This window comes from Bos mutus, chromosome 13 (assembly GCF_027580195.1).
Source record: "Bos mutus isolate GX-2022 chromosome 13, NWIPB_WYAK_1.1, whole genome shotgun sequence".
In the NCBI taxonomy this organism is placed as follows: Eukaryota; Metazoa; Chordata; class Mammalia; order Artiodactyla; family Bovidae; genus Bos; species Bos mutus.
Window position 1 is genome coordinate 1283155 of NC_091629.1, and position 24276 is coordinate 1307430.

Sequence of the window (24276 nt, forward strand, 5' to 3'; positions counted from 1 at the left end):
TAAATCAGTGTCTTGTTGGCTGCTTACGGCTTCATTATTTTAAGAAAGAGCAAATATTCATTAAATCTGCCTCTCCTAGTTGGAAAATTAGGAAGTTTAATAGATAGATAATGTTGTTTCAACAGAAGTTAACCATGGCTTAAGTTACCATAACAATCAGCACTCTTTACTTTCACCATCACTTGTAGAACCACATGCGGTACTGGAGCAAGTAGAAGTCCCATTTTATAGAAGAGGAAACTGATACTAAAATGCTAATAAACATGAAGCCCGCAGAAGCTGCAGATAGCAGAGTCCGAGTCTGAGGTTCCTGACTGCTCATCCCTGGTTCTTCGCAGTATGCTGCAGTGTAGATAATATATTTTATTCACTTATTCCAAAACACCTTCCAGTGCCTCCTGTTAGGTTTTCTGCTAGGTGCTGTGTTGGGGATTTAACAACTAAAAAGACATTCCTTCTGTTCTCAGGGTGCACGGAGGAGACCCAGAATTTACGCAGCAACAGTAGAGTATGAATAGAGTCATAATAGAGCTAGAAACAGGGTAAATAGGGAAGGGTGGATGAAGGGTAGTACTGGATAAGAGGGAAAGAAAAAACAAAATGCAGAGAGAGCACAGTAGAAAGTTTTCAGAACACACTTTTGCTAAAAACCAAGATGCTTTGCTTTTAGTTATTTAAGCGCAAGGAGTCTAATCGGTGTTTCTCTGAGGTTTGTTTTGCGTCATCAGGGTTCACCAGAAGTTAAGCCGTCACTGCAGTGGTGGCGTGTGGGCCTGGGCCCAGTGAGGCCAGCGCCCTGCTCCGGGAGGTCCCTCCTCTCATGTAGTGTTGTCCCTCTCTACTGATTCTTTCCTGTCACAGGGAATGCATTTGGAGTAACAGTTACTAACTATATTCTTGCTATTCCAATATTTATTTTTAAATGACTTACCTACTTTTAAAAAGTTTAAAACAAGTTTTAGTAAAAGACACATACATTAATAGAAAAAATATATATAACAGAACTGTTTAAACATGAGAATAAAATATCCAAACCTGTGTAATGGAATGGACTGATTTAGCGTCTAACTAGCAGCTAATGTTTATTGAGTGTCTGCTCTGTGCCACATTCCACACAGTGTCTCATTTAATCCCTCAAATAACTTTTACAAAACACTCAGCCCCAGTCTACACATGAGGAAACTTGGTGGCGGTAGTTTGTAAGATCTTTTTACAGTAGACAGAGATAGAGGAGGTGGGGGTGGATAAATGACCCCGGAGCTGGGTTATTCTCCGGGCTGATGTTCTCTGCTTGGATACAGAAAGCCGCTGCGGTCTTCCGAGGCAGGCCGGCTGAGGGACTTGTAGTTGCGTGTGGTGTCCACTGGGTGGTGACAGAGACCTGAGTACGATGGAAGATGGAGCAGCCAGAAGGGACTAAAGAGACTCCCTTTTTTTTTTTTTAAGGGATGCTAAGGAGTGTTCTTTTTGTTGTTGTTTTAAAGAAAAAAGTGTTATTCAAGAAAAATAAGAAACTTTTTGCCTTTTTCTGAAATATATCAAGTTACAGTTCCTTTTTTTTTTTGAGCAGAGTAGTCTAATTCTTGGCAGTGGCATAAAGATATTTACCATTTATGTGATGGAACCCTAGTGAAAAGTGTCATTAGCGTGGTATTTTCACAGAAGCGTCCGTCTTGTGTGTGATGGGAATCATGCTGCTTTCCCACTTCTTCATTTAAACTCCTGGTTTTCAGGGAGGAAGTGAAGAACAGAATTTTAGGCAAGGAGCTAAAGTGAGGTGAGCAGAAAACAATGTCATGTCTATTGAAAAGAAGTCCAGAATGAAAGTATGGATAATAAATATTAATACTTATTGCCTATTTATAGCCATCTGTTTGACATCAATTATGCTTGAATCTTTTAGTTATACCCCGTTGCTTAGGTGTGAAAGGAGATATTTAAACCAAAGACCAAATGCAGCAGAGTGTGTATTAGGCACGTTGGGCGGGGTGGGGGGGGGGGCGCTGCATAGTTTGAATAGTTTGAATCTGTGAAAGATACTGTCCAAGAATGTTTAATGCTTATACGGATCTACTTGTGTGGGAAAAGGGCAGAGAATATTTATCAGCACATGAGACAATGGTATATGTACTTCAGCACATGAGACAATGGTGTATGTGCTTCAGAAAGGAATCACTTTATAATGAAGTCGGAGAATATTTTTCTCCTGATCCTGTACTTAGACACAGAGATCAGCTCTCCTGGGCGCAGGGCCCCTGGGTTTTGCTGCTATGGTTGCCAGATGAGTCCTGGGCCTCACTCAGTCCAGCAGCGGCCTCAGGAGGCCCAACGCTCTGCTGTGGGTATCTCCCCGCCCCATCGCCCCCATTATTCTCCCTGATTCTGGCCCATCCTTCCCCTCCCCTCTTTCCCTTCCTTCTCCTAGGTCCCTCCTCTTGAGAGACAGGGCCCTTCCCACTGCCACGGAGGCCCTTAGAAACGTGAGCAAGTGTACATTTGCTTGCCCTTGAACTGCTGAGGATTTGCGCTGTTCAGAGGGCTTGGGTCAGTCACGGGAATCCGTCAGCGACTGCTGGTAGAGGACAGAAGTGGGTGCGGAGTCACGGCCCTGCCCGCTCCCCGGTCACAGGTCCCTGTGGACAGGAGCTGCTGTCCCGCGCTGTTCTAAGTTGTGCAGACCCCAGCACTGCGGTCCGGCCCTGGTGCCTGGGAACACACTGACCCTCCCGCGTAGGCCCCCTGGCTTAACCTTCAGTACTATCCATAATATGGGGAGGAGTTAGGGTTTTCAAGCACCTAGGTTTTAGAAGGCTCTTTCTTATATGCTTGTCTATTGCTCCTTTCAAAGCACTCTCCTTTTTTCCTACTTACAATCTTTATGGGAGCTAAGGGCTGTATCCTCTAAATAGCTTTGTTCAGTTGAGGTATCCATCGTTACCTCTTAGAGTCCTCGTTCCTAGTGAGAGACTGACATTCAGCAGTTAATTATAGACATCATGTCCTTTTCTTTGCACTGAATTTTTTTTTTCCCTCCAAATCCTGCTATATCTAGTTTCTTAGCTATATAGATCTTGGGTATTTATTACTGTTATGTCTCTGTACTGTTTATTTGAGTGATAACATCATTACTCTAATTAAGACTAATTACATATGAATGAGTGGACATTCTGTCAAAACCTCAGTTGTGATTCTGTTACTATTTTAGACACTAGACTGCAAAATAAGTAGGACTGCACTTTGAGCCGGTTATCGACTCCTAAGGTGAAAGGGAGATGTATTATGGGTGACCGTGAAAGACCTTTAAGAAGCTACTTTTTGGATGTTTTAAAACAGTTGCAGATTTTTTCCCTCCCGGTGTGGATTTTGGCCTCTTGACCATTCAGTAAATGGAACATGCTAAAATTTTCTTTTAATTCTAATATGATGTGTAGATGCATAGAATATTAATGTCTCTTCTTAGAGAAATGTGTATATTGGCTTGAATATAAAGTAGTGTTAAGTGTAAGGTGAATACTTTTCTCACCCTTTATATTGAAAAATTAAAAATCCCTCATATGTATAACACATACCTTTCCATTTTGCTTCAGGCATGAAATTACCACCTCAGTCTATTACTTCCTCATTTTTTCATTCCTTTTCCTGAGAAATACAGGCCTTATATTTGCAATTCTGCATTTTACCATGCATCCTATTAGTCTTTGCTGATGCATGCCTTTTATGTATCCGGAAGATTTCAGGATGGAAATCTCTGGATATGAGAACATAGGGACAGGATATGATGTGGTATTATTTTCCCCAGATGTTCAATTCTCTCTTAGTCTTCTTTCCTCCCTACTTCTTCCTTCCACTTTACGTAGAGCAGCTTTGTTTATATTTTTTTATTTATTGGAGTTTCATATGAGAGTTGGTTAGAGAAGGAGAATTTCCTTTTAAAAAGTTAAAAAAACCCACTGAATTAGGGAAACACAAAGTTTATTTTTAGCTCAGTAACTCTGAGTCTGGCGGCTCATCTATTTAAAGGTTATTTACCATCATTCTCCGCTCCCTTCCAAGGAAAAGCTCATTGAACTTTTTTAATATCTTAAAATTATGATATGTGGGTAAATAATAGTTATCATCACCTAAACCATGAGCTACATGAAAGCAAGGTGGCATCTGCCTGCTCACAACTGTGGACCCATGGCTTCCTCCTAACCGTTTGTTAGGTGGGGGGGACATTTGAAGAGAGAAACAACTTATTTTTAAGTGAGAATGTATGATTTTGTAGTGACAGGTAGAAAGCATATATCTTAAACTTTGGAATTTTTACAAGTGAAGTCTGTCATCTTTTCAAGATGGTATTTATGGGTGTCCATATTATGGTGGATTGTTTTTAGACACTGTTTACTAAATGCACATTCCTTTAATTCCTCTTTAATTTTCTGGTGTTATTTGAAATGTAAAACTAAAAGTATCTAATATGATTTTCTCTTTCTTTTTTCCTTTTTTTGCATTTAAAGTAGGACCCTGTTAGAATATTAATTTGGAAGTACAGAATATTGTTTCTTTTTATCCTGTGAAGTTACTTGAGAGAATAATAATGAGTGATTTGGGTATAACTTGGAGCCACAGTTGGTCATCAGTTGACCTTTAAACTTGGCAGACTTGCTTGAAGTTGATAGAAACTATTTTACTGAGAGTCTAAACTCTTTTAGTTGAGGAATGCTTAAGTGGAAGGAATGTAATAGTAAGACATTGAACTACTGACCTGCAAGATTGTTTTAGGAATAGAAATGAGAATATCAGCTTTGCATTTTTGAAAAAGGTAATAGCTTAACAAAATTTAATAATCTTCTTATACAATTCTGTGATCCTTGCTCATGGGGCTTCCCTGTTGGCTCAGACGGTAAATAATCTGCCTGCCAGCTTTGATCTGAGGGTCCAAAAGATCCCCTGGAGAAGGGAATGGCTACCCACGCCAGTATTCTTGGGAAATACTGGACAGAGGAGCCTGGTGGGCTACAGTCCATGGAATCCCAAAGAGTGGGACACTACTGAGTCACTATCACTTTTTCTTACTACTCATATGAGGGTATATAAAATCTTCCGATCTGCACATTGTCTAATAAGACTTTTGAGTTTTGGAATGTTTTCATGTCAATCTCTCTAAAAAATGCTTCTCCTAAGCTACTAAAATGTTGCATGTCTCTGTTGTGGGTATGCATGTTGAGTGCGCAAGTGAAGAGTAAGCAGAAATTCATTGATTGTAAGTCTTAGGTTTGGTACTGTTTGCTCATGCACATATGGCACTTATGAATGTGTCTTTCCCTTTAGGCAAAGAGGATGAATTTCCAAAGAAACCTTTGGGGCAGCTTCCCCCTGAAGGTCAGTCAGCTGGTGTTACTCACCTGAGCAACGGACAGAGGAGCGTGGGCAGGTCGAGTCCCCACCCTGGCGGTCGGAGAGGCAGCGGCTCGCCCCACAAGATCCACGAGCCCTCCCCACCCCACCCACGCCGGACCGGCACCCCCGAGAGGGCGAGGCAGCAGCGGCGTAAGTCGTCGGACGAGGAGGGTAAACGGCTTCGCGACGAGGCGGAGGCGCAGGCGCAGAGGAGACTCCCACCGGGCGCCCAGGACGGCTCCGGGCAGTACAACCACGCGGCGGCCAATCAGAACAGCAACGCCACCTCGCGCGCCCGGAAGGAGTTCGCGCCCCGATGGCACAAGCCTTCCGAGGCCGCGGTTCTGGAGAAGACCGCCAAGTCCGCTGTGGAAGGCCGGAGCCGGGCCGCACCCCCCGCGCTCGCCGACCCCCGGGCTCCCCACGTGAGGCAGAAGACGAAGATGCTGGATGCAGATGAGGGCAAGCGCGGCTCCACGGCCTCTCAGTACGACAACGTGCCCGAGGATGGTCCGGGAGGCGCCGTGGAGGAGGCGCTGGAGCGCGCGCGGGCGCAGAGCCCCCGGAGGCCCGCCGAGCCCGGCGCCAGCCCGTCCAGAGCCCTGCCCAAGTTCGCCTTCAAAGTCCTGCCTTCGAGTTACGCCCAGCACCCGTTCCTGCCAGACGGGGAAGATCGCGGGCCTGCGCACCCCCCTTCGTACAGTAACCCCCCCACCTACCAGGGCAGCTCTCCAAAACGGGTCCCCGCCGCCAACAGCAGCTTCCCGTTTCCCCCCGGGGCACACACAAATCCTTCCCGGAGACCTTACGGCTCCACACTTTCAATCAGTGCTTCTCCAGAGAAATCTTACAGCCGCCCGACTCCTCTGGTCCAGCCGTCGAGTCGAATAGAAGTTCTCCCTGTTGATCTTGGTGCCGGCGGATATTCGGGCAATTCAGGGTCCCCAAAGAATGGGAGATTCATCCTTCCTCCAGGGGATTGTTTGCCAGATAACAGAAAATGGTCAGAAGTTGGTTACACGTGGAGACCAGAGATGCACGGACAGCCGTGGACAAGAGATGTCAACCGTGGCCACTTGAGCAGTTTCCCGAGACACCCCACGTTTCACCACGCCCCCTATCAGGACCACTCACTCCCCTCAGTCTCCGTAGATGGTCCAGTGCGGTATAGAACTTCCCCAGCTCTGGAAGACGCCACTTCACCCGGGTTTCAGTATTCAGGGCCCTCGCCTCCAGCGTATCACTACAGAAATCGGGATGGACTCTCTATGCAGGAGTCAGTATTGCTGTAAGAATTCATTTGTACTTGCTGCAGACAAGAGAATAGAAACCGTATGAGACCTGAATTGCTATGTTTATAATTGCCAAAGCAGTATTTTATACGATTGTAAAGAACTCGCACAGTTCTCATGTATGTCAGTAATAAGAATATATGGAAGTGATTTCATCCCCACCTAGATGCTGCTTAAAGATGAGCTTTTAACGTGCATCATCACCGAACCCATTAAAAGGAATTTAACCTGGAAACATAGCAATAGCATTTAGGGATGCACGCACAGTTTCATTAATATCTTTCTCCAAAATCTGAATATTTGTACTCTCTTAGCCCATTCTATTTTGAGTAATGTTACAAAGCACTGAAAAGCAGTAGAATAGATATTTTTAAGGCTCTACCTAGTGTGTGTGTTTTTTAATAGCTACTATATAGGCATCTACCCATATACAGTCAAACAGAACTAAAAAAATGTTAAAACTTTTAATCTAGATCCATGGAATAATTTATTCTCCTTTTCCCTAACTTATCTTTTAGTCAGGTTTTGTCCGTCCACCGCCACGTCCCCTCGTTTTATTTTTAACCCAGGTCCTAAAGTGACTTGAGGGTTTGCCCTGACTTGATTCAGCATCTCATGGAATGCTCAGCTTTCTCATTCAGCTTTCAGTCTGAAAATTAAAGACATTGGAGAGAAAGGCTAACCACTTAATGGTGCTTAAAAAAATCAGTGCAGTTTAAGTTTTGTTTTCAGAAGTGCAGCACGCAGTGTGTTCATGTTCACAGAGAAGTCAGCTTTTGTGTGTCTGTGCCCTTTTTTCTGGTCTGACTCCTACAAAGCTCAGAGCAGAGTATGCTTGCCAGACGCCCAGGAAGTGTGTGCATAACTCTCCAGTGGATGCCAGCTGAAGTTGCAAGTTACCGATCACCAGTCACTCATAGCAGAACCAACTGCTTTGAAATTCATTTGAAAGCAGGATTAATAATATGGTCCTTTCTTACTTCTGTCCCTTAAATTCCTGTGAAACCTCCCTACAAAGGGCAGGGAGATACTTACATGGTCTTTTCCTCGCCCTCTTCCTTTAAAGAATGTAGTCAGTGGATATTGCTGCTCTTAGGCCATTAAATTATTGCTTTGTAAAATTGTAAAAAATGATCCTAATTATTACTAGGAATCTCAGATTTTGGTCCTTTTTTTTTTTTTTTTTTAAATAGCGTGGCTATCATTTTTTCAGAAATCTTTTTTTTGGTTGGTTGGTTCAGTGAAAAAAGTTCAGTTTCATGGTAACAAATCAGCAATGTATTTCAGAATATTCTTTTACACTACAATGACCAAAACAGCGACCAAGTTTTGGGCACTCCAAGAAAGTATGTCTTTGGGTTTCACTGGAGAGCTTGTTTTCACCCTTACCTTGCTCTTGTTCGAACAGTAGAGAATAGAAAACCTAACATTGATGGTTCTTCTTGTAAATTGGGGCTTTTAAGCTTTCAAGGTACAGAAGTATATGTTATAAAATGAGAGTAACATTTGTTTAGCTAGTGAATGTGACAATATTTTTTATGTATATAATGAGTCTAATGTAATTTTAATCAACTTGGTAATGATGTTATTAAAGGGCAAAACAAATGCAGTGTATTAGCAGCTGAGCACTGCATAGAAACTCCGACAAAATCCAAATACCACAAGACTCCCGACCCAGATCATGTGGAAGCTGAGAAATAAATGTATATAAAAATGTAGCTGGGGATGTGAATTCCAATTTTAAACCTTGATTCTGTGACTTGTAATAATCCAAGCTGTACAATTTAGTTTATGATAGCAGCATCAAAGCTGCTTCAAAATATATATATATCAACAGTGGTAAATACTGTAGATTTATATATATATATATGCAAAAAATATATACACTATTTTCTTATGTCATCTATGACATTTTTTTATCTGTATACTTTTTTTGATGTGATTGTTTTTAACATGCTGAAGAAGTATATTTTGTTTGTGTCTTTTATGTGCTCTGTTCATATGGCATCTCTGATTTTTCTAAACCTTGTTCACTTCTAACTGAGTAGATATGACCCAGTATTTGCCTCCATGACTATATATATTGCAGTTCTGTGTTACATGCTTTACTAGCTTCCAGTAATTCTGTATTTAGAACCGTATCACCTGCCTTTATTTAATCAGCCATTTTTAATAGCTTACAAGTCTGTTAGTGTGTGAAATTCACTCAGTTGTGTCCAACTCGTTGCTACCCCCATGGACATATATAGTCATGGAATTCTCCAGGCCAGCATACTGGAGTGGGTAGCCTTTCCCTTCTCCAGGGGATCTTCCTAACCCAGGCAGGGATTGAACCAGGTCTCCCACATTGCAGGCGGATTCTTTACTAGCTGAGCCACAAGGGAAGCCCTTTTAATAGCAATAAGGAATTATTTTCAGTTTTCCTCCATTGTGAAATGTAGCTGTTGGTTTTTCAAGTAGGAAAATTTAATTTGAAATTATTTTGCCACCATCCACTTTTACTCTTTCAAATTTATCTTTTAATAAAATATAAATAATGAAATGTTAAAAGATGGAATAATGTTCATATAGGAGGTTAAGTATATTTATAAAAAATCTGGTAAGGATCTTCATTTTTTTCTCTAGATATATACGAGGTAAATATTTTACCACTGTTAAGTCTTTTCTTCATAGCAGTTTTGCTTAACACAGTAAGCACTTTGATATAGTTTATATATTTTTTTTAATAGTTTGAAAAATTAAACTAGACCTAGTGTCTCAAAGAGTTTTAAAACTTCAGCTCTTTCAGGTGCTTATGTTGTTTCCAGGATGTTTAAAACAGAAGACAGCTTTGGGAGCCGATAGATGCCTATCCTGTCAAACCAGACATACAGGGGAGGAACAGAATGCATTTTCCTCCTGCCCTCTAGGTTCTCCATCCAGACCTCGTAGATTGGGCAGATAAAGAACAGACAAGTAGGAGAAAAGCAGCCAGAAGGCCATTCGCACGTGTGTCCTGCCTTCACGGGATCCAGTGATGAGGTGCTCCAGGTTTTCTCCTGGAGCTTGGGGTTTCTCCACCCAGCTTAGCTGGGGAAAGAGAGGGATGGGGAAGAAAGGGCACTTACGTAAAAGCAAATGACTTTCTAGAAAATAAATGGGCCTTCAGCAAAGCAGATAGGAGAAATGATCATGTGTCCTGGGGGCTGAGTGGGGTGCCAGAAGAGGAGATTATATATAAAGTTGCCTGGGGAGGGGATTTATGACAATTGCATTCTTTGGGAAGGCTCTGCTTTTAGGCAGGTAAAGGGTTTCAGGGACTCATAACTTCAGCTCAAAAATCGTTTGTACCCCCAAAGTGGCATGTTTTGGGGTGACAGGTCCTAAGCCTCTTCACCATCAGTGACAGAACGCTTCTCTAAAGAAGGAAAAGAGATTCAGTCTGGGACATCTCCAAAGAAGAAAAATAGATGTTTACAGGATGTGATATTGTTTTAACTTTTTTTCATTTTAAGATACTAAGTTTTATGTCACAGTGAGTGTCACTGTATATTTGTAATCATTTCCAATCTTTGTCTCAGGGCTCGTTACACCATAAGCACAAAAGTGATGCCTAGTCAATATTTTGCTAAGATCTCTTTTCTTTTCTTTTTCTATGATTAGAGAAAAACATTCCAGGTCCACAAATAGGGCTTTATTCACACAGGATCTACAGCTTAATCTTCTGGAAATACTATTCTCAGTTATCTTTTACATTCACGCCTTTGTTTTCGGATGCTCTTGATTGTGGGTTATTTAAGATTGGTTTTGGCAGTTTGTTTTAATTGTCCTTTAATGGATTTTACATTTCATTTCTAATAGTAACATTAATACTTATCGATCAGACAGTTTTAATAAGTCAGACTTTACTTTTACAATGACGTAAGGTGTTGAGAACAGGACAAAGGATTCCATTTAACACTTGTGAATTGTACTCTCAGAAGGGTTTTCGGTTATAGATAAATCTAAGCATAACTGCCACCATTTTATCAGTAAAAATCCTGAAAAATAGAGGAAAAAATAACAGATTTCATAAGAGTGGATCTTGACCCCTGCTGCTCGTTAGGACTAACTGGGGAAATTTTTTTTTTAATCAAGTGTATATTCCCACTGTGAGCTGTCTCAAAAATTCTTAACAGACCCCCTTTCAGAGTTTCGAAACTGATTTCGGGTAAGTTAGGAACATTTCGACTGGAAAGATGAACATCCCCAGCCATCTCACAGTTCTGATGAACTGCTGGCAGTGGTGGGAAGTGGCAGTGACTTCAGCCCAAGGCCAGACCCTGTGCTTCCTCTCATCACCTCTTACAACAGTTCTTCCAAATAGATTGAGCCTTATGAGGATTTCCATTTTCCTGGATAACTTCTGTCACTTTTCCTTAAGTGACCTGCTGAAAAGAGGCCCAAGCTGTCAGGAAGCCCATGGAGAAGCCGAGAAGGTGCTGCACACTGGTGTCCACCTGACCAGTCAGCATTTCATTGAGCCCCTACAGTGTACTAGTCGCCTTGGGACGGTGCTGGGTTCATACTTCGAGATAGGAGGTGTGTTTTATAGTCTGTGTCTCAGTTCAGTGTTGGCGATGGGACGTGTACAGGTGACCATTGTGGGCACAGAAAAGCCCAGTGCTGGAGGGTCTGGGAGGGCCTGTGCGGGAGAGAGAGTAGACGGACTGAAGGGAGGGAGAGGGGCGTTTGTAGAGAAGGGATGCACGCAGCCTCGTGCCGTGTGTGGGGAAGTTCTCGCTTTGGCATGTGTGTCTGGGATGGGGTGGGAGAGTCTGCAGAGACCTGGCCTGGGGGCCTGTGTGCCCTGTGGAGGCGGATGTAGGGGTATAGGCCTGGGGGATGTTTGGACAGTTGCAACAAGTGTTATTTCTAAAAGGTGGTACGGATCCCAGCACCAGGGGAGAAATTACCAAGAAAAGGTAATGAACTTGAGAACTATTTACTAAGTAAAAATTGGCGAAACTTGATAATTGATTGAATGTAATCATAACAATTAAGGATAATAGCTAACATTACTGAATGCTCGCTGTGTGTCTGGCATTGTGCTCGGCATATTACCCGTATTAATTCTCCCAATAACTGAAGTGTATGACCTTAGTTCCCAGTTTACATATGAGAAAACTAAGGCTCAGGGAGTTGAAGTGACTTGCCCCAAGTTACACAGCTGCTAGGAAAAGAGACCCAGGCAGGACTTGAATCTGAGTCTAGAACTTCCATTCCCTCACTGACAATTTTAAGAAAGTATTATTTACCTACCATAAAATTCACCCATTTAAGTATACACATCAGTGATTTTTTAGTAAATTTACAGAGTTATGCAGCCATCACAGCAAACCAATCTTAGAGCATTTCCATTACCTCAAAAAGCTCTTTTCCCCATTTGCAGGATCCATTCCCACCCACAGCTTCAGGCAACTGTTAATCCACCGTCTATCTTTCTGATTTGTCTTTTCTGGACCTTGAAATGGAATCAGACAATATGTGGGGTTTTTTGCATCTGACTTCTTTTTGCTTTTTGAGGTTCATCCATGGGTAGCAAGTGTCAGTATCCACTTTCTTCTTTATTGCTGACTAGGAGTCTGTTGTCTGGCTATCACACTTTGTCCCTCCAGTCACTAGTTGATAGGCATTTGGGTTATTTCCACTCGCTGCTCTGACCATTTGTGCCAAGCGTTTGGCCTTGTTTTCATTTTCTTTGGGTGTATATTTAGCCGTGCTGTTGCTCGCTTTTATGATAAACTTGTGTTTAACTTTTAAAGAAGCTGCCACACTCTTTTCCATCATATCTGTATCATTTACCTTCCCACCAGCAGTGTATGAGGGGTCTGATTTCTCCACGTCCTCGCCGATGCTTGTTCTGTATTTTTGGTTAAAGCCATTCTAGTGGGTGTGAAGTGATATCTCACTGTGACTTTGATTTGCATTTCTCAAATGGCTAATGATATTGAGCAGCTCTTCATGTTTTTATGACTCATTCGTGTGTATTCTTTGGTGAAATCGCTATTGATATCTTTTGCTCACTTGTTTAATTGGGTTTTCTTATTTTTTTAAAGTAAGCATTCTTAAAATACTCTGGATACAATTCCTTTGTAAGACATAAGATCTGCAAATATTTTCTCCCAGTCTGTGACATGTCTTTTCAGTTTCTTAATGATGTCTTTTGAAGTATGAGTGTTTTTAATGAAGTCCAGTTTATTGTTTTTTTTCCTCCATGGATCATGCTTTTAGTATTGTATCTCTCTGCCTAACCCAAGGTGACAAATGATTTTTCTCCCATGTCTTATTTCAGAAGTTTTACAGTTTAGCTCTTACATTGAGATCTATGAGCCATGTCAAATTATTACTGTTATAAGGTGTGAGGGAAGGATCTAAGTTGATATGCATGTTCAATGGTCTCAGAACCAAATTTAAAAGACAGTGCTTTCCAAAACTGAATTGCCTTAGTACCTCTATCAAGAAATCAGTGAATCATATAAGTGTTTAAGTTTCGAAAACAAGAAGTGTACATCCTCCAACTTTGTTCTTTCTCAAGTTGTTTTGACTCTTCTGGTCCAGTGTTATGCTTCTTTTGTTAAAGTTATGCCTGTTGTATTTTTCTTGCACTTGTGACTAGAATTGTGTTCTTCAGAACCTGTATTCTCGCACACATCATTCTGTACTGCTGAGCGGAACAGAAGGCCAGAGGTTGATTTCTGCAGTTCCCTGGTTGGGCCGTGGGAGGGACAGTGAGGCCACCATCTGATGAATCCGGGAGAAGGAGTGGGTTTAGGGCTGACGAGGAGACGGCTTCTGTTTGGACCTGTAGAATCTGAACAGTGGGGTACGGACACATCGAGCAGATGGGCAGCTGGTGATTGTGGAGAGATTTGGACTTGCTGGCACGTAGGGGTCAAGTCATAGGAGAGCACCTGCCTGGGGAGGAGATGAGCTGAGGAGGGGAGCGTGAAGGACTCGGAGGGACCGGCCTGGACTGGGGTTCCACGGCACACAGGCCCGGTGATTAAGGACGGAGCTTCCGCATCAGACTGAGTCGAGTTTGAAGTCGGCGCCCGAGGCATCCACTGGCCTCCGTCCTGGGGAAGGAGGAGCAGGACCATAGCATCTGTGCCCTTCTCTGGGGTATGCAGGCTGCAGTGCTCGTTTCCTGGAGTTGTGAGGATTCAACAAGCTGATTGGCGCATGGTTTCCAGGAAGGCATCACCACGCAGTAGTAAGGAGGAAGGTTACCTGTCCTCCCAGCCCCCGCAGAGCTGGGCGTTAGTGACCAGGAGGGCCGCAACCCTGATTACATGGAGCTGAGAGTCTCACGAGCAACACAGCGGCACACGTGTCACGACAGGACACCTGCGGGGGGCGGGGGGAGGATGGCCCAGGGCGATGGGAGAGGAGGGGCCCTGGCTGGGGGGCTGCAGGTCCCAGGAAGGAGGAGAGGTCAGCAGCCTAAGTGCAGGAGAAGATCCAGTGACTTGACTGAAGAGATGGTTGGAGTTTGATAGGGCGTTGGGGCTGTCATCTGCTGTCATTCCTAGAGCCACGGCCAGGTTGGCACGTGTGGGAAGCAATGCCACTCTCCAGAGCAGGGTGGGGGTGTAGTGGGAGGGTTGGGCCTACATGGGGAAAATGATGCCAGTTAGAGGGCAGTTCTGACCCTTCACGCACTTGGGAACCGCTACCAGGCTGCCCTAAAACTCCCTGTAGATCAAACTTTCCACTTTGATTTGGAGGAAAGTCAGCATAATTTGAAGATAAAGCCGGCTGCATCAAGACCTCTCACATCCTTCCCTGGAACACCCTTGACTTTGGAGAGCACATCTGTAAGTTTTGCTGCAGGTGTGGTACCCTAAGGAGATTTGATGTGGGAGTTGCCGTGTGTGGGCGTGCAGAGGTTCACTTCTCTGAAAGCCAAATATGAATCCACAATGAACCACGGCTCCCAGATAGCTCAGCCGGTCTTGAATGCATTCATCAGCTCCACTGAGATCCTGGTGTGACTCTGGGCAGGTCCCTGAGCCTTTTTGGGCCTGGGTTCTCTGATCTGCAAACTCTAGAGGTGGAAGGGAGAGTCTGAAAAGGGTTCTGCCCCAAATTCTCTAAGGGGAGGGTGCCCCAACCCCAGGCCTGTGTGTCTGCTTTGTGCAGCTGCCATGTCAGGCGGTCTGAAGATAGTGGTGAGCAAAGAACAGATGGCCTTGTGGCATTAAGGAGCAGGCGGACGTGTGGGGAGGGTTGGCATTCATGCTTTCTTACAAATGAAGACCCACATCTATGGCATGGACCAGAAGGGTGGGGAACCCAGTGCGCTCAGCCCCTGTATGACAAGCACGAACATGATGCTTATGAGAAGAGATGTGGCTCAGATTGGTCCTGCGGGGAAGTCACCACGGAAACACACAGAGGAAACTGGCTCACAGCCATGGGAAGTGAGGGACCCTCACAAGACAGCCGGGGAGCAGAGGATGGATGCAAAGGAGCAAATAAGACCTAGACACTCAGGTTGCTGTATGGATGCAGTGTTAAATCATCAACCACATCTGTACCCACAAGTCATACCATTAGCAGGACCACCTCTGAAAGGGCAGAGAGCGATGGCCCTGGCGGTGCACAGCTTGGTGGAGTCATCATAGCTTGACTGGAAGTCATCATAGCTATGCCCCTGTCTGAGCTGCCACTCACCAGCAGGGTGAGCTTGGGAAAGCCACGTTTCCTTCTGGGCCTCACTGTCTCAGCTCTAAAATGTGGGCGTTGGAGCTGGATGGGCTGGTGGAGATGACGTCGGAGAGCAGGTCTCAACCAGGGTGGTGAACCAGAGTCTCTTGGGAAGCTGCCCAAAATACTGGTGCCCAGGCCACCCCAGATGAATGAGGCAAATCTCTGGGGGTGGGGCTCAGAAATTAGGATTCTTCTTAAAAATTAAGCCCACAGCAGCCCAACAGTTCACGACTCTGTTATCTGTCCATCAGACCCGAACCACCTGATGCAGTTGTATAGGAATAAGCCACAAGCAGCCAGAGTCCTGGGGTCAAAACCTCTGATGAGAAGCCACGAATGACATGCCCGCCTCTGCCACCAAGCAAACTGTTTTGACCATGAAGAAAGGAGATGTCGCTCCATCTCCGCCTCTACGTCATTGTTGTTCTAGCTTCTGTGGCCTTCTGTTACTGTCTGTGAACACCTTACAATCATGTGAGGGCATTTTTATCTAGAGAATGAAGTGGTGTCTGGAAAGAACTCAGGTTTGCAGCAGGCTTGGAGATGAGTCTCAGCTTTTCCAGTAGCCTTTCTGAACCTTAGCCTCTTGAGTGAAATAGAGAAGATGAGGCGTTCTCCACAGGCCTGCTCTGAAGATGTACTGAGATGATGTACATCATGTGTACATGATGTGCAATACAGCGCCTGGGACATGTGCTCAGTAAGGTTAAACGATGAATAGAAATGTCTGTATAGGGAATAGACTAATATCACTTATATTTGAAGTTTGTTTTTCCCCTTTGAGACTTGTGAAGTACCCCCAAGTGGAATATGAGCAAAGAACAGTGAAAGAAAATGTACGGATAGAGAAATACAACGCTATTAAACACATTCTCCATCCTGCCAGTAATTCAGTTCAGTCGCTCAGTTGTGTCTCACTCTTTGTCACCCCATGATGTACTCTGCATATGGGCTTCTCTGGTGGCTCAGTTGTTAAAAGAATCCACCTGTACTGTGGGAGACCTGGGTTCGATCCCTGGGTTGGGAAGATCCCCTGGAGAAGGAACAGTTACCCACTCCAGTATTCTGGCCTGGAGAATTCCATGGACTGCATAGTCCATGGGATCACAAAGAGTCAGACACGACTGAACAACTTTCACTTCATTCTGCATATAAGTTAAGTAAGCAGGATGACAATATACAGCCTTGACATACTCCTTTCCCAATTTGGAACCAGTCCATTGTTCCATGTCTGGTTCTAACTGTTGCTTCTTGACCTGCGTACAGATTTCTCGGAGGCAGATAAGGTGGTCTGGTATTCCCATCTCTTTAAGAATTTGTTGTGATCAACACAAAGTCTTTGGCATAGTCAGTAAAGCAGAAGTAGGTGTTTTTCTGGAACTCTCTTGCTGAATGGAAGCAATGACCGACGAGGCCAGTTGGCAGAGAGGATGTCCATGCTCTGCCAATGGGAGGAAAAGTTCCCCTTCAGTGTGCCAAGTCCCACACCACTGCATGAGCAGAAGTACAAGCAGAAAAAAATAGATGTGAAAGGATGTTTGTCTTGCAACAGCAGAGGATCAGTTAAATTGAGGTTGAGTTCAGTTCAGTTGCTCAGTCGTGTCTGACTCTGCGACCCTGTGGACTGCAGCACACCAGGCTTTCCTGTCCATCACCAACTCCCAGAGCTTACCCAAACTCATGTCCATCGAGTCAGTGATGCCGTCTAACCATCTCATCCTCTGTCATCCCCTTCTCCTTCCACCTTCAATCTTTCTCAGCATCAGGGTCTTTTCCAATGAGTTAGTTCTTCGCATCAGGTAGCCAAAGTATTGGAGTTTCAGCTTCAGCATCAGTTCTTCCAAGGAATATTCAGGACTGATTTCCTTTAGGATTGACTGGTTTGATCTTGCAGTCCAAGGGACTCTCAAGGGTCTTCTCCAACACCACAGTTCAAAAGCATCAGTTCTTTGGTGCTCAGCTTTCTTTATAGTCCAACTCTCACATCCATACATGACTACTGGAAAAACCATAGCTTTGACTAGACGGACCTTTGTTGGCAAAGTAATGTCTCTGCTTTTTAATATTCTGTCTAATTTTGTCATAGCTTTTCTTCCAAGGAGCAAGAGTCTTTTAATTTCATGGCTGCCATCACCATCTGCAGTGATTTTGGAGCCCCCCCAAAATAAAGTCAGCCACTGTTTCCCCATCTATTTGCCATGAAGTGATGGGACCAGATACCATGATCTTAGTTTTCTAAATGTTGAGTTTTAAGCCAACTTTTTCATTCTCCTCTTTCACTTTCATCAAGAGGCTCTTCAGTACCTCTTGGCTTTCTGCCATAAGGATTGTGTCATCTGCATATCTGAGATTATTGATATTTCTCCAATATCTGGCAATCTTGATTCCAGCTTGTGTGTCATCCAGCCCAGCATTTTGGACAATGTACTCTGCATACAAGTTAAATAAGCAGGGTGACAGTATACAGCCTTGACATACTCCTTTCTAGATTTGGAACCAGTCTGTTGTTCCATGCCCAGTTCTAACTGTTGCTTCGTGACCTGCATACAGATTTCTCAGGAGTCAGGTAAGGTGGTCTGGTATTCCCATCTCTTGAAGAATTTTCCACAGTTTTTTGTGATCCACACAGTCAAAGGCTTTGACGTAGTCAATAAAGCAGAAGTTGATGTTTTTCTAGAACTGTTGCTTTTTCTGTGATTCAACAGATGCTGGCAATTTGATCTCTGGTTCCTCTGCCTTTTCTAAATCCAGCTTGAACATCTGGAAGTTCACCGTTCACGTACTGTTGAAGCCCGGCTTGGAGAATTTTGAGTGTTACTTTGCTAGGATGTGAGATGAGTGCAATTGTGTGGTAGTTTGAACATTTTTTGGCATTGCCCTTCGGGATTGGAATGAAAACTGATCTTTTCCAGTCCTATGGCCACTGCTGACTTTTCCAAATTTGCTGGCATATTAAGTGCAGCGCTTTCACAGTGTCATCTTTTAGGATTTGAAATAGCTCAACTGGAATTCCATCACCTCCACTAGCTTTGTTCATAGTGATGCTTCCTAAATTGAGGTGTATAACCATATAAAAGAACACTAATACTGTTCACTCTTTAAGAATAGCAGAGATAGTCTGATATGTGCTGACGTGAAAGAGGTCTAATTTATTATTAACAGAGCTACAAACAGCGTTCACCTAGACCTTGGTTGGCTTTCCAACTTCTGCCTTTGCATCAGGCCAACCTTGAAGCTGATGGTGTTGTGCTGTTGAAGGTCATGCATCAGGTGGGGTCAGGGGTCACTTACTGTAGGTTTGGGAGGGCCAGGGAAGTTCTATGTACACAAGGCTTCAAAGCCTTGTGGGCAGACACTGAAGAAGGTTTAGAACCAATGGGCAGGTGCCTAGGATGTTAGAAGGATCCATGTTGAAATAAGACAGAGGTAAGAAGGGCTTAGGACCCCTGAAGAGGAGAGGTGTCCCAGGCATGTAGGGATGAAAGCTAAGAGCCAGCCAAGATGGACAGGTCCCATCTAGGGCACCGTTTAAAAGTTCTAACAATGAATGAGCCTAACAGGGCTTGGGTGGAGCTCAAAGGAAATGGCAACCCACTCCAGTATTCTTGCCTGGAGAATCCCGTGGGCAGAGGAGCCTTGTGGGCTACCGTCCGTGGGGTCACAGAGAGTCAGACACGACTGAGCAGCTAAACAATAACAGCAGCAAATGGCCATGCCCAGTGAAGATGCCTTCAAACCTCCGTTCCCACCACCCCGCCCGCAAACAGTCCTGCTGCTTCCCTGGCTGGTCTCTCAGTTCAGGGAGGAAGAAGGGGAGGAAATCAGAGGGGCCCCTGGGGCAGCCCTGAAGGGCAGCCAGGGGTCACAGGCTTGCCACCCCGAGCCCAGGGCACTAATGGAGGCCACGTCCCGATCCCCCAAGGATGGTGTGGCCCAGGACAGAAGGGCACTTGCTTGTTTTCATATCAAAGCTACAGGTCAAGTGATGCCAGTGAGTGAAAGTTCGAAAGGCAATAACAGTGTTTTTTGGGAAGTCAGACATCTCAGAAACATGGAGACCTTGAAGCAAGGGGAGTCCCATCCCTGCTGGTCTCTTCCTGCCAGTAAGTTGACATTGGACTTGCTTCTGTTTCAAAGCCTGTGTGCGAGGCTGGCTTCTCTTCCCCGCTGGCCCCTCAGAAACAGTGGTGGGTGTTTATCAGTCTGAGAAAGGGGTGGGGAAGTCTTAAGCCTGGACCTGTTCCATCTTTTTAAAAATCCCCAGATGTTTCATTAGCCTGGGATAGCCTATCTTTTGGAGTTCATGGATCAGTAAAATGATTTACAAAATTTGAGGCACATAGAACTGTCTTCTTTTTTTTTTGGTTGCTCCTTGTGGCACGTGGGATCTTATTTCCTTGAACCATGTGCCCTGCCGTGGAAGCACAGAGTCTTAACCACACAACCACCAGAGAAGTCCTGTCCATTTTTATTTTATCAAATATACTTGTTAAAAAATATCTTAAAGAATGTTGGTACACACGTGAGAAAGGATGAGCATAAACTCAGAAAAAATGGACAGTCCATTAAACTGAATGTAGTTAGCCTTTTAAATAATCCACTATATTGACTTTTTTTGTTGTTGTTAACACCCTCATTGTCATGGCAGACTGGTGGAGACTGAGTTGGGCTCGGCCCTGGTGCAGTCATCAGCATTTAAAGGCCACTGAATTTGTGTTTGTTTGAGTACCAGATGATATGATTAGATTGTGGTTTGTAGAAAATTAAATTCTTCAGCTAAACCAGATGCTAAGCCTCTGCCCCGAATCGATATACTATTCGAAGGCCTGGAAACTAATAAACACACCATAACATTAATTTATGGATGGGTTGTTGGCAAATAACTTCAGAGAAGGAATCCAGGCTTGAAACAGCTTTTGTAATGCCAGATGGAGTGTGGATTTAATCAGTCCTGAGAAGGGTATCTGTACAGTGTCTTAAAAACAAAAAACACCTTAATCTGAGTTAGGTCTGAGATAAACTCTGAGAAAGCAGGGGAAACCAGAACCTAATTGAAAGCGTACAAGCAATTAAGCCCCATGCAAAGAAAACCGGAGGTTCTTTTATGATGAAACACATTGGCGGGGGTGCAGGGACAACTTACCCACCCAGAGTCCAGTCACCTGGCAGCTTCACCCAAGGACAAGAGGCCACAAGCGACGGGTGAACGTTCTGCACGCAGGGTGGCAGGGCTGGAGCGTAGCACCCTTGGAGAAACTCTCAGGACAGTGGGCCACGCACACCTCCTCAGCACACTGTTTCTCTTTCTACCAAATGTGCACACAGGCCAGACAGCTCAGCAGCAGTTCTTTGCTTCTGCATGGATGACTCTGTGGGGAGAAGACAGTGCAGTTCAGCTGAGCCACGCTGTAGGCTGAAAGTTATAACCCACCTGATTCCTTAATGAAGCTGTAATTGAGGCTGTGTCCCTGCCATCTGCCACGCCTGGGCCTCCTGCCATGCAGTCGGTGGCAACACTGACCACCCGTCCATACAGAACCCAGAGGCCCTACTATGCTTGTTTCCAGCAAATCTGTAGTCTCTGCCCTCCTGCCTTGCCCCAGCCCTGCTCCCTCCTAAAGCGTGTTTTGAAGTCCACGCTGAGACAGGTCACCCAGCCCACTTGTCATGCGATGGGGCCGCAGAGTGTGGTGTCTACTGAAGACTTCATCTGGGCCTTCGGAGGCCACTCATCTCCCCCGAGAGGACATCTGTGTTGACCATTTGGCACAGGAGCCAATACCTTTCTGGCCCAAGAGGTCCCTGGCTTCTTTCCAGGGAGGAGTATGAGGGTTAGAACTCAGAGATAATGAAAAAATGGAGACAGAGACCCAGGAAAGAGGCCCCCACTGAAGGTAAGAGCCTTTGTAAATGTGCCTTTGTTACCTGAGTGGATGTTCAATACGCATTTGTTGAATGAATGAGTCAAAGCAAATCAAAAAGGGAAAAGCTATTGCATATGGAGCTCGGGCGTCACCACCAAGTGTCCCCCACTGGTTCCTTGTCAGGCTCTCGTCTGAAACACTCTGGAGCCTGTGGGGACCTTGGTGATGGTGTCCTCCTGAGAAGGTGAGCAGTGACTCTCTTCACAGGGTTGTGGCAGCTGTGAGTGGAGCTCCTGGACCTGGTTGATAGCAGAACCTGGACTAAAACCCGTATCCCGTGACGCCCAGCTCAACACGCTGTCTAATCTGTCAGGCTGTTGACCCAGCCAGGGAGTGTGCGCCACCCATGTACACCCCGCTGCGGGCAAGCACGGGGTGATTCACTCAGGCCCTGCCCCTGACCTCAGTAAAGCCAGGGGCCTCCTTAAGAACTTGCATCCCAGAAGGAAGACTTGACCTTGAACCCTGCGCTCCTCTTCACCTTGGGCAAAGCTTTTTACTCAGAAAGTTTACCTCTGCCCCCTGGCACAGTGAAGATGATGCCTAAGATCAGCAGATGAACGAACTCACAGTGACTCCTCTGTACCTGTGCTGAGTGACAGACGAAGGGACAGGTGCCCAAGTCGCCAGAATATTCCCTTCCCTGCCAAGGAAGCACAGAGCGCTCTAGCCTAGAGCCCAGGTGAGGCTCCGCACTGCATCAGCCTAGATTTTTTTCTGGGTTGCTCGAAGCAAAAGAAGTAGTGCATCCCCTCCCCTTTTTCCTTCCCTCCTCTCCCTTGGACAGTTACTGAGTATTTGCTTCGTATTGGGCACTGGGGATAGAGTAGTGAGGGGCTTCCCTGGCAGCTCAGACGGGAAGAACCTGCCTGCAATGTGGGAGACCTGGGTTTGATCTCTGGGTCAGGAAAATCCCCTGGAGACGGGAATGGCAACCCACTCCAGTATTCTTGCCTGGAGAATCCCACGAACAGAGGAGCCTGGCGAGCTACCGTCCATGGGGTCCCAAAGGGTGGGGCATGGCTAAGTAACTAACACTTTCACTACACTGTAGAGCACTGAACAGTGGCCCGCACCCTCATGGGGCTCACATTCCAATGGGGGGACAATAAAGTCAACACATAGCAAGGTAGCCAGTGAGGAAACAGCTTGGAGAGAGGGTTGCAAGGGGTTGTGGTTTTATTTAGGATGGTCGGTGAATACCCCCGCTCCCCTGGGGAGAAGTTGACCGTTGAGAATAGACTGGAAGGAGGGAGCAAGACTTTTAGGTATTTGGAGGAGAGTCTTTCAGACTGAAGGAGTAGCTAGTGCAAATGTCCTGGGCAGGAGGGGCCTGTTTGCTTGAGGAAGAACAGGAGGGGCCACGAGGCTGAAGCCAAGAGTGTGTGAGGGGCCGAGACATCTATGAGAGAGAAGGTCTGGGGCCAGACCCTGAGATTATGAGGTCATTAGAAAGATGGGAAATCACTGGAGGATTATGAGCAGTACATAGGTTGATGTGACTTTTGTTTAAGCGCTGTTCTCCCATCTGCTGGTTAAGGAGCAGGTGGAGGAGTTGGCACATCTCAGCTGTTAACCAAGGGGAGGCGACGAGACTGTGGACAGGGTGGGCCAGGGAGGACTGAGAAGTGGTGAATATATTTAAAACCTATTTCAAAAATGGAGCCAACACCCTTGCTGCTGGACTGGATGTGGGCCGTGAGCCAAGGAAAGGAGACAGGACCGCTGCAGATGCTTGGAGTCTCTTTTTGGCTGAGTAGCTTGGAAGATAATGTGTCCTGATCTGGGACAGGAAAGATGTGGGAAGGGCAGAGGGAGCATGAGGGCACTCGTATTGGGTGTATTAACCTTGAGTTAATGTGTAATAAGAATGAGAACAGCCTGTGTGTACTGAGCTCTTCCTCTGCGTCAGGCACTGGGCAAAGCGTCTTACAGATAGTGTCCCGTTTAATTCTACAACAGCACCACTGTCATCTCCATTTTCGATGTAAGAAAATGGGCAGTTGTGCCCATTCACAGCCTGACAAGACCTCCTGCAACAGCAGCAAAAATAGATCTTTCCCGTTTAATTGTTCTGCCCTAACTGCACGGTCATGGTTGGTACTGGCTCGTCACACTGTTAATGAAGAGATGAGTTTTCTCCTTGCTCCCACTGAACAGTGAGAGATTATCAGCTTTGTTCTGCTCCTGGAGCCCCGTCGATGCTCCATAGACACTTGAATGACTGCGTGAGTGAGCTTGCGGAATGTGTGGACACGACCACAGGCTGGGCTGAGTACATTTCTTGCAGGGTGGGGTCCGCCTGTCTACTGGGCACATGACAGATTCGGGGGCGAGTGAGCTTGAAAACCAAGGGCATGAACGGTTCACAGTGAGCAACTGGGCTTCATAACTAGAAGCATCGAAAACAGAAAGTCTGAATCAGCACCTGAGGTGAGCAGCGTGGAGCAAAGTAAGAGTCGTGGGGTAGGAGGAGGTGGGAAGGGGGGTCAGTTCACGACTAATCTGTGGGACCTGGTGTGCTTTCCTGTTAGCAGCTGGGAGAGCCTTACTAGCTGGGGGAGTCCTAAAGAGGTCAGCAGTGTGCGCTGAAAAACAGAGACGTGGGAAGAGCTCCGGGTGTCCCATTCAAGAAGTGTATTCGTTACCTGTTGGCTGAGTAACGAATCACCCCAAACGGAGTGGCTCACGACCACCATGTTGATTTACGATGTCTCACGATCCAGGAGCAGCTGGTGACATCTTGGAGGCTCATCGCTGCAGTCTGACTGTCAGAAGCCTGTGCCCATGGTTGGCCCTCGTTCAGGGGCAGAGAAGCAGGCTCACCTTTCCCTGGGAGGTGAATCCAAGAATGTGCTGGCATGTTTTATAACCACACAGAGGCATGTGACGTGGTCTGGGGATCTCATAATTATACCATCCTGATTACCCAGGACACTTATCAT

General features: G+C 45.4%; 1 protein-coding gene across 5 annotated transcripts in view; it reads left to right on the forward strand.

Moving 5' to 3' along the window:
- Positions 1–13300, forward strand: part of USP6NL (USP6 N-terminal like) — a 139633-nt gene extending 126333 nt beyond the window's left edge. For all 5 annotated transcript variants that reach the window (XM_070380892.1, XM_070380893.1, XM_070380894.1 and 2 more), the window contains one exon: positions 5314–13300. In XM_070380892.1, coding sequence (XP_070236993.1) covers positions 5314–6674 — 1361 coding nt within the window. In that variant the 3' untranslated portion in view covers positions 6675–13300. The remainder of the gene's footprint in view (positions 1–5313) is intronic.
- Positions 13301–24276: the final 10976 nt, after the last annotated feature.